Below are 14,906 nucleotides of genomic sequence, written 5' to 3' on the forward strand. Positions count from 1 at the left end.
TGTTGGCCCCGCCCATTTAGCGCAAACAGTCCGCGCTGTCATGAGACGAGCCAATCAAAACAGCGGAAAGTCCCCTGAGAATTCGAAGGGGGCGGTCCCGCGTGACGTTCGCTAATTTTTAATGGGAAGTGGGGAGTTACACGCCACGCCTCTGCGTGAAGAATTTTTTTGAGTCAGATTTTAAGCAAGTTGAAATTCGCTGCTCATAGAGCGCATTTTATCTTTTGGCGGGGCAAGCAGAGGATATGGCCTACCATAATCAGTATAGACCACCACATTATAACAACGCGCCGCCGGATCAGGGCTTTTTATGGAATATATTTCAGAGGTGAGTGAAACACGGCCACGGATTCCGCATTTGAACGCCTGTCGATTTGACAAGCGCTGCAGGAAAGAGCTCGCTTGTTCTTGCAAGTCACGTACAAGTAGATACGAAATGCATTGGGAAACTAGTAGAGGATTGTATGGCTCGCATAAGCAAATGTCTGTAATGTTTCGTAGTTAACAGTTACTTCCGCCGTTTTTCGATTGCTTTTCAGCTGATAGCAGACTCTTCTCGTTTGTCTTTCATCATTACGACATTCAACACAGTTCACGTTAACTTAGTTTCTACTGCGACTGAGCGTTTGAGATGAATTCGAATAACGTTACACATGTGCGTCGTTTTTATCAGTTTCGAATGCCACATGATCTTATTTTTACGTATATAAGTGAGCAGAGAGTGAGTTGGTTTGGTTTAACTAAGTTACTCGTCTTTAGTAATAAATTATGTAATACTGCAGAAGACTGAATCTTAAGGGCCGTTCACAAGGGACGCGATTTTCTTATGTTTCAGGTGCACTATTTATTATTATTATGTTTAATTATTGATTTATATACACATACTGGCGACGACGTATCGGACCGTCGCGTCGTTATGTTGTCAATGTTTACAAGCGTTACGTTTCTGTTTTTAAGATGCCTTGTCAAGTTAAAAGTAGTTCAACTTTCGTTTTGAACTCGAGAACTCGTTTAAACTCCCCTTATAGAATTACACTGCCGCCAAAACGCAGAAATAGGCTATATAAAACCCAAACAACTTAACCCAGCAACATTCCTGTTATATTCTAATATTTTCAATATCAAATGAAGGATTGTCCCTTGGTCATATGACTCGGGAATGTCTAGTGAGTCACCAGCGTTGATCTGTGCATTACATATGAATCATATGTGAGTATGTTTGTTTATGACTTAAGGGTTTCCAAGACAATCTTGAAATGCAAGGTGAACTTTGTCGTATTATGGCAGGATTAAAATATCGGTACTTTTAGTAAATATAACCAGCAAGAGGTTGCTTTCTATTATAATGATTGGGTTTTCAATAAAAACATAAAAAGAGAGACCCCTAAATATGATATTCTTCATGCGAGGTACCCCTCTATCCTATGTGAAAAAAAAAATAATTAAATATATATATATATATATATATATATATATATATATATATATATATATATAATGTATATGTATAAAGACAGTTTATGTATATTATAAATATATGTGTAAAGTATTATTTGTAAAATACGTTAAAGTTACGTTTATTACATTTCTGTTCACTATAGCAGCCTACTGTTGTATTATGTGCATAATTTATTAATTCAGTGTTTTATTTATTTAGTTATTTTTACTTTTTTTAAAAGCATTTTTCTTTAGACGTTTCCTAGTATTCTCTTGTGGCATCCTGAGGGTCCCTGGACCCCAGTTTGAAACCCCATAAACTTACAGTGGTACGATTGTTATTCGGTCTGATCGCTGTGATATAATAGAGAATTGAGGGGGGAAAGCTCAATCTGACAGCCTACAATTACAAAACATTGGGAAAACCAAAGGCAGTCACTCTAAACTCAGTGAAAGTGGGATAAATATAGACTTAATTTCTGTTTTTTTTTTCTCCATTTTCCTTTTAGGAAAAAGTGACCCAGATGTTCCTGATCATGCTTTCATTAAATAGAAGTTGTGGTTTAGTCAGTCCAGCTAGTAAATTAGATCAAATGATCTCAAACCATGTCTTATTATAATTCACTACACATAGCCTGACTGAGGTGGATGGTTGTTTCAAAATTCCTTGTGTGAATAAGAGTCACGAGTTCAAATATTGCCTGGTTGGGCAGGGTCTTGTTAGATAAACAAGCCAACAAGACATTCCTTTCACAGTTTAATGTGGTTATGGCCTAGACTAGATTCTCTTTCAAAGTTTTAGGTGTCCAAATTATCGAGGAGGCCTCTCTCCAGCTGTCACTTCTGTTTTTCTATGGTTTTTTTCAGTAGCTGCCTAGAAATACAGGGGTTTTGTTGGTGTGCTAAGGCATATTGCTTCGTGCTTGTTTCATAATAATGTAGCACATGATTTTGTAAAACTCAATCCCTTCCTACCATAATCTCTTTATTTCAAAACAGACCAAATAATACATGTAATTTCCACATGGAATGACATTCCCTTAAATTCAGCTCAGAAGGCCTGTAATGGAAACGTGTCCTTTTTATGATTTATGGCATGTGTGTAATGGAAAAGACACTCCCTACAGCAGAAATAGCCAACCGGCTCTGCGTGAGACAAACTTTCCCTCTTTTAAAGCCATTGCTGACGTCTTGACTGAAATGAATCATAAAAATGTCAGCATGGGGCCGCGCCTTCACAACATCAGTGAACCAATGAATGAATATGTGAGGATATAAAAGAACCAATCATCTGGCTACTAAAATGCGGTATATATAAACTCAAAGGAAAAGAAAACTGTTTAGATGTAAATGAATGGACCTTTTTCAGTGTTACATTTGAAACACAAGGTCTCTAAATCATTCTCTATATAAGCTTTCACTTTCAGTTTCGTTTGACAATGTTTCCTATTTGTCCCATTACAGTTCTAGACACTGTTATGGTGTTTAAGTCATTCACTATAAAACAAAAGCTTTTTAAAAACATGAATTACATTATTTTGGATAGCAAATAATTCATAATTTTTCTGTTTCCTCCAGGGTAGATAAAGACAGGAGCGGGGCAATATCAGACACAGAGCTTCAGCAGGCATTATCAAATGGTATGTTTTATTTTTATTTATTTTCTTCCTTTTTTAAAGTCATTAATAAACATATTCCAACTGAGTTTAAAGATAAATGTTCAGCAAAGGCCCTCAAGTATAATTATTGTGTGGGGTTTCCATCAAACAACTTTAATTTTGGAATATCAGACTATTAATAAAGGGAACGAGGTTTCCTTAAAGCAGAAAAACATGTTTCTTGTACAAACAGTGTTTTCCTTTAACAGTCATATGATGGTTTTATCAACACTATTGTTTTGCCAATAGCACAATTTACATGTGCCACACTGATATTTCCATATGAAAATATTATTTTTTATTTTGTTACACTTAAAAGATCATTGCTTTGTTTTTTCTGATGATGCTCTTTAAAGATGGTTCCCCATGTGCATAAAGATGTTCACAGTATTGTTGCTAAATGATAAATGCCCACATTGATTTGTTATTGCTAAATGTTTCTTGTTCATGAAATACCAAGCCATAACCAGCATTGATACAAGTTTATAGATGACTATTGGAAATTTCAAATAATTATCACTGCGTTTTCCATGTATAGAGTACAAAATATTGCCTGACGCAGTTAAACATTACTTTCATTTTATTTTTTTCAACAAATGATCTGTAAAAGGAACTTAAAAATGTAAAACAAAATATTATTTTGCTATTTTCTACAAATTTTCTAAAGATTTGTTTGCCTTTTATGCCACCTTTACCATATATTTTTTTAATACAGTTTAAATTGGAATGATAGCTATTTTTAGAAATATTCATCAAATAAACAAACTACGCAAGAATGGGCAATATTTTCCTAAATAAACCAACAGGGACTGGCTAGTTATGGGGAACAAATATTGGTCTGTTATTATAGATAATGACAAATCAAAGAATAATGTTTAACATTTACAAAATTATTTTCATTAATGCAGTCAACAATCAATTGAGAAAAACTGAGCGAGATTGGGGGGGTGTAAGATTTAAAAATATGATTTTTATTTTTTTTAATGTTCACCAAGGCTGCATGTATTTGAGCCATTACTCCAGTCTTTAGTGTCACTCAGAAATCATTCTTATAAGCTGATTTGGTGCTCAAGAAACATTTATTATTATTGTGAATGTTGAAAACATTCATAAGAATGAAATGTTTTTTTGTGAAAATTGTGATAAATTTTTTCACTGTTCTTAAATTTTCTGATGAATAGAAAGTTCAAATGAACAGCATTTATTTGAAATGGAAATATTGTAAATCCTAATTTAGACCAGAACATGCGGGCCATTGTAAATGGGCAACCAATTACAGTATGTCACTGTTCATATATTCCAAAACCTCAAAAATGGCGCTTCAATATGTTCAAGTCAGCAAAAATAAATAAGCAACGAGTAACACCAACAGATGCTGACACACTGAACTGACAAAACCCATTGAACATGTTGCTACCATTTATCTGTTTCTATCAGTGCACTTGGCTTACACATTGTAAAATTGACTTTTGATCAATGTAATTAACCTTTTGAACAATAGTGTACGACTCCTCCATGGTTTTATTTCTTAAAGAGCCAGTAAGATGAAAATTCTAAGCTTCCTATCACTGTTTATAAGTCATGTAATTTAGGTTTAAATCCATCCAAGGTTAAAAAACATTGTCATTTTGTCAAAATATCATTTTAAAATTACCTCAATTCTCAGAGATCCCCAAACGGTTCGCACGAAGCTGTTCAAAAGATTCAGTTTCCTTAAACCCCACCTTTCGGTAGCATACTGTGTTCTGATTGGTCAACTAACATAGTCAGGTTTAATTGGTTGTTCCGCACACACCTCCATGGTAAACTATGCGTTAGCATCTGTTTGGGGTGAATTATTTTCTTCTGTGTGTGTGTATTCAAGCCGTGCGCTTCAGTTTGAATCTGAATAGTGCGTTCAGCGCTATAACGAAGGGAGACATGAAAAACAGACATTGCGTTGTTTTCATATGGATTACTTTTGTCACAGAATATCTGTTAGCAGCACTTGTTTAGTTTTAAAGTAGACATGTCAAGCTTTCTATAGATATCTCTCTCATGTCTCTTCATTTTAATGACGTGTTTGTACATGACGATCAGCGCAGACAGCACACATACTGATAAGACGCTCGGGAGAAAACAAACACATAACTTCATAATCATACTTCGCGTTGTGATTCCGAGATGCTCGTTGTTCTAAATAAAGTTGGTAATGAACCATCTTTTATGGCCAAATGCTTTGAAAATCCCGCCTTGTACTCACCGAGATTAGAAAAGCAGTCATCAGTGAAATGTTGTGAACACAACAAAAGGGATTTGTTGTACTGCTCTGGTATTGTGGTGAAAATGAATTTTAGCCATTGGTTCTTCTGACCTTCATTCTTTGGCAGTGAAAGTAAAACAAACGGTCTCCTCGACATGATTCTATCACACCAACCAGAGCGTCTGTGTGGGGGTGGGGCAGGTCAGAGCTTCGTTTCTCCCAAGACGGTAGGCGGAGATTATTATGCAAAGTGCTCCTAGTGACGTACATAGAGATGGGCAAAAGATTTGAAATCTATAACGACTCGTTTCAGCGATTCAGTGTCGACTCCTTACTTTAGAAGTCAATAACTTTATAAATCGTGTACTTTTTGGTATAATTACTTTGTACATTGTTTACACTGATGGACAGCTACATCATACACTGTAATACAGGTAATTTTTGATTTCCCATCTGTGTGGCTCTTTAAGTCACAATTATTAGGAATGTAAGGTTGTTTGTAAATTAAAAAAAAAAGTAAAATGTCATTTCCTCTTTGGTTAAACAGTGTAAAACCACTGGTTTAAGGGAGGGTATAGACATTAGAAGTGTTAATGCTTTCAGCACTGCTGAAGTCCATTACTCTGTTCTGAGTCTCTGAATGCACCTCAGAGACACATCAATTGCTCCAGACATCTGACCTCGGCGCTAATGTGCTGAATATGGCTCTATATGACGGCAGTATATGTATCATTCAAGAATTTTCAACCTTATATCTCCATATTAATGTTTGTTAATATATTAAAGCAAGTTAAAAATCTATTAAGTCGTTTCTTCCACACATAACATGGCTTCAGAATAATTAGCTTATGTATAAACCAATATAATAAATAACTTAGTAGATAAATATTGCTGTGTATATCCAACATTGTTAATACATGAAAAACTATATCTACTGAGCAGGATGACAGATGCTGATATACATAAAAAGCAACTATGTTGACAAATGAAACATGAATTGACAAGTCGATGCTCGTTTTACGCAGTATTTACTCAAAGTCTAGATATTTACTAATTAAAATATACAAGTTTTATTATACAATTACATTTTGAATTGTTATTTTATGTCTTCTCTGTCTTCGCTCTCTCTCTCTTATTATTATTGTTGTTCAGGGTGTCTGATTTCATTTGATTGTCTTCCAGTAAAAGTGCTCTCCTCTCAGCTCTGTCGTTTAGCTGGCTCAACATATTTACGCACTCTTGATTTTCTCCGATGCTTCTCTAGGCGTTTGCTGGAGTAATGCTGTTCACATAGATTTATATCAGAGGTCATTACTGTAAGTGAAGCAGTGGCAGTGGGCAGCTTTGATTTACTGTGCCACAACCATTCAGTTCACTGGCTCCAGCCTCGTTGCATTATCATTTCACTCCTGTGACCAGGGCATAATTAATTTGGCTCCAAAAGCATAAATGGAAATGAAAGCATTCAAACTCGCTGTCAGGGCTGGGAAAGGTTATGCATGTTTAGCCTTGGTTGACTGTTTCATAGGACTATTTCACTTATTTCACTGCTGCCTGTTTTAGGATAGTTTGCAGGGTTGCTAGTGGTGTTAATAGCGTCAGAGTTCAGATTGAGTTTACTAGTCCTAAATTAAGACTTATCAGTGTGCACCTGAAAAGAAAGTCGGCGGTTACTGTATATAGAAATGCAACTTTACATATTTTAAACTGAATTTTAAAAATGAAAGTCTGACCCTCACTGATATGAGGAAAATGAATGATCCAAATCAAACTGTCAAAATACCACTCTTATTCTAACATCTATCAATTTTGACCTTTGAGGAAAATGTATCATCAGAAGGTTATATAGGAACCCTGATGTTTATTCTTTTTCAGATCTCCATGTGATGACACACAGTGACATTTAAGAAGGAAATTCCTCACATTAGGCCTCCAAAATGAAAATATAAAAGCAATATGTCTTGTCGGGAAAATGTTATGAAAGAAAAGAATCCCCTAAGTTCAGCAAGGCTTCATTTATTACATTTAAATTAAAAATTACAGTAAAAACTGTAATATTGTGTAATATTGTTATAATTTAAAATAACAGTTTTGACTTCCCTCGAATGCTGATTTGCTGCTCAAGAAATATTTCTTGTTAATGTTTGAATCTGTTGTCGCGATTAAAACTGTGGAAACTGATCCTGCTTCTTTTTTTAACCTGTTAAATGTCACCCCGTCCCGAATACGGGACGCCTACGTTGACTATACTATATTACAATCAAATTTAATCTAATCTTGACAAACTATATATCGTTGGAAAGGTCTAAGACTCCCAAATATATATTTTACCAATATTTTTTGTTAAAAATTATGTAGGAAAAGTAATAGATGAATTTATGACAAGAGTGCACCCTCAGAAATCTACATTACAAAAAGAGCTTTGACCTTTGTTTAAAAAAAAGACTTCCTCGTTGCCTCTTTTTCTCTATCACATTTTAGAAATCATCAGAAGTTATATATCACTTGAAAACATAAAATCTCAAAATTCATCCTTCAAAACCCATTTTAAAATCAGACATTGCATTACCATGTAAATGGCACATCAAAATTATGTTACAAAATGTTTTCAGTCATGAATTATACAAATTTATGTTTGTATCATGCACATTCAAGTCTATCTTCAAAAACGTGAGTGACAGTTAGCAGGTTAAAGAACTCTTTGATAAATAGAAAGTTCAAAAGAACATTATAAATATCTCTATCACATAAATGTCACTTTTGAGCAGTCTAATAAGCCTTTGCTGAATGAAAGTATTAACTTCTGTAATAAAAAAAAAAAAAAAGTTACTTTTTATACAAAATACGGTCTTGTGACCCATAAGAAATATTTACATCCAGTATTTTTTTTTGTTTTTTTTATAATTCTCTCACTGCTTGCTGGGCTAGCAAAAATTTGGATTTAGGATAATATAGTACCCTTTTCAAGCTTAGCCTCATAACGGAAAACATAAAATGCTGTTTTATCAGCTGTGTTTGACTCTCGAATATGATCTAAAAAGAAGTCCTTGTGTTAACATGTGCAGTGTTGTTGTATGCGGCAGACCTCTGTGTACTTGTCTAGTGGAGTGATGTGAATGTTGCTGTTTTTCCATGATTCCTCCCGGAGTAGGCAGTGCTGTGACTGGAGCCAGTGTGCAGCACATAGGGGCGTCTTTGTGCCTGAATTCAGACCCGCCTCCTCTCCAGTCCTTGCCACTAGCAGCCGTTCTCTCTCTAAGATGGCACCACGTTATTCACTCTATTCCCAACAGCCTATCTAATATGGTCAGGGTGACCTTGGTGGTCTTGTTTGGCAGGAACGCACTCCTTTTTAAAAAACATTACAAATGTTTTTTTTTTCCATTCTGTTCTTCCTGTTTCCTGGAGCTAGACTATCCCCATCCCACCAACTAGAGGAGCGTCGTGATTATTCCCTGATTCTACATCACCAGTGCAAGTCCTTCCTCTCTCTCATAGCGGCTCTGTGAGTGTGTGTCAGGCCGTGACTCAGCATTGCCAAGAAGAATGGCTTTATTTCACAGCTGTACGTTTCAGTCCTGTGTCTTCTGGTGTTGTTTCCCCCAACGCGCCCACTGTGTGTTGTAGGTGTGCTAAGATAAGCCCGCTCAAACAAATGATAGTGTTATATCAGCCAAAGCAGAAAAGGAGGGTTCACTGAGCTGGAATGAGGGAATGACCTATTTAGACGATAAAGTGTGTTCCTCAAGGTCAGAGAAGGGTGTCTATTGAAGCGAACCTGAAATGTCTTTTTTACTACCTCGCGTTGTGAACATAATGCCACAAAGAAGGAAAAAATACGTTGTTACCTCTGGCTATCTTAAAATGATATGAAGTATGAGTTTTGCTGGTTTTACTGTGTATGGTTGCTCAGTGCGTTTTATTCTTAAGAGTTTGTTCGTCATTTTTTTGTTCAAATGTTGTGCTTTCAAAAGGTGCAGGACCTTTTGGTTACCCTGGTTCCTTGTTATACTTGTTACATATATCTACAATAGTAATAAGAGTAATTATGCATCATTATAAATAACTAATGCAAAGCAAAACCGAACTCTTAACTTAAACCATAGTAAGTACATGTTGTCAGTTAATATTATAGTGACACATTTATACATTGTTTATTTTCCAGTGTCGTTGTTACACATTACATGTACATAATATAGTAATAAATGTAACCCTAAGCCAACTAACCCTAATCTTAACTCGAACCCTAGTAAGTGCATGTGTTTAATTATTAGGGAAATACATATACTGCACTGGAACATCCTTAATAAAGTGACTCTAAATTCTTATTTGTGCAACAGAGGCCCATTAAAGTTTGAGCAGTGCTCTTTGTTTGCTGGTGTAACCACAATTATATTACACTATCACGATCATTCATTCATCTAGAATATATTATATAATATATATAAATTATATAAAAATATATTGTAAATGAATAAAACCTCCATTGATGTCAGAGACAGCACACAGCGGAAAAAGTTTGTTTTAACAGGCTTCCAAAAAATAATCAAGCAATGGCAAACATCTCCTAATAAATGGAAATATTAGCAAAATATTTACTTTTAGTGACACAAATATGAAAAATAAGGATTTGATGTATTTCATATCTCAAATCAATTTCTGCTCTTCATTATTTCATTATACTGTATATGCTTATAATATGTTACACTGCAAAAATTAAATGTTTTTTGGGGAGATCATTTCATGTTGGTTTTTAACTGGAACATGACATAGAGTAACACCATTTTTCTTGCAGGAGTGATGGCATATGTCAAGCTTCTGCTTGATGTTTTAATCATTTAATTTTATATCGTTATCTGTTTTTGTATCATCCGAAGGTACATGGACACCTTTCAACCCTGTGACTGTCAGATCAATTATATGTGAGTATTGTTATTTTCTTGCCTTCACAAAAACCTCCCATGACCCATTATCCTCTGTTTGTTTGTGAGCTCCATGACAACCTGCAATGTTTCCTGTTAGCACACTTAGCTAAGAAAGGTTCAGTTGTTTCAGCTCGAACTGGAAAAATGTAGCTGTCATCTGCCTGAAAAGTAGCTCAGAATGTGGAAATCTGCTGAGCTTTTCTTGAGAAATTTAGTCAATAATAATTGACTATGTGTAATGATTCCTAACTCCAGTATAAGGTGATCACTTTCGGCACATTTCAGGTGGATACACATGACCAAAATGACTTAACAATTGTGAACTATACATTTCCAAAAAAAATTGACCATCTCAAACATCGTCAATCTTTGTTAACATTATACATGTTTTTGATAGACAAGTCACTTAATAATACTAAGTAACATCCAAGCATCAATAAAACGTCAACGAAGTGTGAATTTGAGGATTAGATGTGACCAAAGCTTCCCACAATTCATTCTTTTCAGCTATGTTTGATCGGGAGAACAAAGGCGGGGTTAACTTCAATGAATTCGCCGGCGTTTGGAAGTACATCACAGACTGGCAGAACATCTTCCGCACCTTCGACAGGGACAACTCAGGGTTTATCGACAAGAACGAGCTCAAACAGGCTCTTACCGGCTTCGGTGAGTTTGTAATGCTTGCTTATTGACTGCTACAAATGGAAAGCCAGAGGTGATAGATGCCTTTGGTGAGGTGTTTAAAGAAAGTCCTGCAGGAATGAGAGGCAGGGGCACTGATGCACAAAACCAATTAGAGGAAGGACAAATAAACTGAAGGAACCACTGATGGAAAATTATTAACGTCACCCTTGAGGAAAACACTGAACTTCAAATGCTTCTCTCTTTGCACAGGTTATCGTCTTTCAGATCAGTTCTACAACACACTGATAGAGAAATTTGACCGTCAGAAGAGGAGCCAAGTGGCTTTTGATGACTTCATTCAGTGCTGTATTGTACTACAGGTAATGATCTGCATTAGATGCAACATTTGCCATTTCAATGACCTGGCAACTCTTTTTAATATAATGTAAGTAAATACTGGGGCTGTCAAGCTTAAACAATCACAAAGTTTGAACTAGTAGGAAATTGGACATGAATGGGCTTTCTAATTTACAACTGGGAAATTTGGAGATAATTTTGATACCTGAGTTTCTGTGTTGGGCGAGCCATAAACTTTAAATATGGCGGAGGAGAGAAAGCAGTAGTATTGTAAAGTTTTTAAAAATTTTCTGCATTGCTTTCTTCTGTCATTTACAGTCATGTTTATTGATGTATATAAAACCCCTTTCACACTGCACGTTGGACCTGGAAAATTGCTGGAACATTACCGGGTCGCCTTCTGTGTGAAAGCAAACACATCACTGGATTGAGATCGTTCACTAGCTTAATTGAAAGTTAACGTGCCGAGTGTTTTCGACTCGTACATTACACGTCACGCCTTGGTAGTGTGAAAGGGGCTTGACGCCCATACCCCAACAGGATTTTGATATCTCCGCCCCACACTTACGTACACAACCCTGACAAGCAAAGATGACGCACAAGCATATTCATAGATAAGCCAACACAGATAAACCTAAATCAACGTCACTCACCTATCAAAAAGAAAAACTACAGAACATGGAAGTCCGATGCAGGGCTTTCCTGTTCCTTGAGTTTTTCCACCACTGTCAAGCTGCTCCGATATTTGATTATCACCCTTCTTTTTAATTTTCCTCTTTTTTTTCTCTCTATCTATGGTCAAACTAATATCCCTCCTGTGCACTCTAATTGAGCACTTCTTCACTCTACCATTACAAGACACACCCCTTACTGCTGATTGGTTACAAGTGTGTTTTGAGATTCGGTTTGAATAGCAAAACTAGCATTTAATAAAAAAAAAAAAAAAAAATCAGATAATCGTTATTTGTATGGCTACAAATAATTGGGATGCTATATTATATATAAAACCCATTGGATATTGGCTAAGTATCTTCTAATCTCTAATGTCACCAGGAAAGAAGTAAAAATGAATAGGCTGTCCACCATGATTTCTGTTCATAGCAACAACAAAACACTTTATTTTTCACAATTTATAATTAAAACTTCAGAAGTGGGAAGTTTCTGATAGCACAAAAAGGCATGTGTTTTCAGAGATCCAATCATAGGTGGTCAGGTGAGATACTTTACCAATTACACATGATCATAACATGCATTTCAAATGCATCTCTTGAACTGAACTGAAAATAGACTGCACCATAGACCAACTCAAACTTGGTCTAAAGTCTGGTGCAATATTTTTTCTTCGTTATTTAAAGAGCGTGTTAGTATTTTTTTCATAATATATTTTTTTAAATTTAATGAAAATACATTTATCATAGAAAAAGTGGCAGCTGTTTAGTGATTCTTCAGTGATTGTTTCATCTCACAATATCTCAAGGACACTTGCAAAAATAAAAAATATACAGACTCTTATGTGCACAAGAAACCATTACACTTAGCACCTATTGTGCCATCAGCCCATTTTGTAGTGTGTTTTTTTTTGGCCACCATAGAATATGCATTAAAGAGACCTAAGGCCTTGATTTGAAATATGACATACTGCCCTAAGCCACAATTTGAACCCCTTTTGTGTGTGTTTTTTTTTATATATAACAATTTCTTTTTTATCGACTCTTGAACTAGAAACAATATTATGCCATCAGCCCATTTCGTGTCATGGTTTTTCCACCGCAGCAGAGGTTAAATTGGACATTAGGCCTTGATATTAGAGGTGCTACTATAAGGAAAGCCAAATTTTGAGCAAGTAGATCTCTATCAATTTATGTGCATCCATGCTATTACTTTATTTATGGCAAGATTGCAGTGATGCACAAAGGAAATGGGTTATATAAAACTAGAAATTGTATAAGCATTAAAAAAATTCCCATGTACATGTGAATAGTTTCTTGAGGGCACAAAAAAGTGTCTTGTTTTCATTTTCATTTTTTTTTTTTTAGATCTGTATGTTCACTCATTTTTCTATCAAAAATATCAATGAAAAAAAACCCTGAAAAAATAACAATATTCATAGATGCCGATATTGTTTATGTGTAAGCTATATAAGAGTACAGTGTAGTCAAAAGTTTGGACACACTTCCCATTCAACTGTCATCTTTTGATTGATACTGTATATAGAGTACAGTATATACAAAAACCGAAGATATATACATACATTGATAACTGTAATGTGGTGAACAACAAACACGCGCTCTGCTGGACAAAAGAAGTAATTACACCATTTAGAAGCATTTCTAGAAGCTCTACAGAAATCTACTGAGAGATTTGGAAATTGGAGTGGAAACCAGTGATCTATATAGTCTATATTAGATCAGTGGTGGAAACCCTGTTTAAAACACCCATTACTCATTAAGAGATTTGGCACCTGTTTAGACCATTCAGATCGTTAAAATAGGGCCCACTATGTTTTCACTGCAAACTGAAATAGCTTTTGTGCATAACTGGGGTAAAATTATTTTTATGTGGTTACAGATTACAGACCATTTGTTCATGAATCGGTCTGAGCTGGTTCTTGAATTAAGCTCACTGATTTAGTGTTCCAGTTAAAAGTGGTTCAGTTTACTGGAGGCCAAGATTTTCAGTGAATAAACCTACATTTTGACCTGTTCCTAATAAAGCTATAATTGGACTTCAGAAGATTTGTAATTAACTGTGACACATAAATGACACACATACATTTTTATTTCTATATTTTCATGGTGCTTTTGTTTTTACTGAAGTTAAAAAATCTTGAGGTCCCATTCATTGTAATTAAATGTAAAAGCGTGACCTGAACAGTGTTCAACTTATGAACAAAAGTCTATGGGTTTGGAAAGGTCAATCATTATGAGGTGATGTACAGCTAATACTGATTGTGTATTTTCTTTTGAACAGAGGTTAACTGACGTGTTCCGGCGATATGACACAGATCAGGACGGCTGGATCCAGGTGTCATACGAGCAGTATCTCTCAATGGTCTTCAACGTGGTATAGCACAGCACAGCACAAGCACGCCTGCACTCTCCTGTGCCAAACACCAAATGTCCCTCCCCGTGCGGTCTGCAGCAGAGACTAGTCAACACTACCCTCTACAGGACGACACGGGACGGGATCTTCATGACTCTTCATTCTGTCTGTGTCTGCCTGTTCGTCTGTTAGTAGTCGTATCATATTTCTTTATGATCTTAACCATTATTGAAAGAATTGTGATTTCACTCTCACTCTGTGTTTAAGGGATGTTGACATTGTGAAAATCATATTACGACTCCGTTGCATGCTTTTGATAAACCTCCTTAATGTCGAAGCATGAACTAATGTTTCTTTATTTGGCTGAATTCATGTTTACAATGAAACACTGTGAGAGCAGGTTGTGTTTCGCCATAAGATCCTTTTCTTTGGATTGACTGTCAGCTCTTCCATATATTTGTAATGAATTATATTTTTAATCTGCACAACGTAATTCAACCTTTTATTTAGGAAGGAGGTACATATGCTTTTGTATGCCTTTTTCATGCATGTTGCCTTACAACTGTTAAAAAAAAAAAAAAAGATAACTGTTTTATTAAAAACTGGAACATTTCAAAATGA

General features: G+C 35.5%; 1 protein-coding gene across 1 annotated transcript; it reads left to right on the forward strand.

Annotated features, from left to right (window-relative positions):
* Positions 1–134: 134 nt before the first annotated feature.
* pdcd6 (programmed cell death 6) lies at positions 135–14,906 on the forward strand. The gene is made up of 6 exons (XM_026201107.1): positions 135–328; positions 3,016–3,077; positions 10,215–10,259; positions 10,770–10,928; positions 11,157–11,266; positions 14,214–14,906. Exons 1-6 carry the CDS (start codon positions 246–248, stop codon positions 14,310–14,312), a joined length of 558 nt encoding a protein of 185 aa, XP_026056892.1. The 5' UTR covers positions 135–245; the 3' UTR covers positions 14,313–14,906.

Source organism: Carassius auratus, chromosome 24 (genome assembly GCF_003368295.1).
Source record: "Carassius auratus strain Wakin chromosome 24, ASM336829v1, whole genome shotgun sequence".
In the NCBI taxonomy this organism is placed as follows: domain Eukaryota; kingdom Metazoa; phylum Chordata; class Actinopteri; order Cypriniformes; family Cyprinidae; genus Carassius; species Carassius auratus.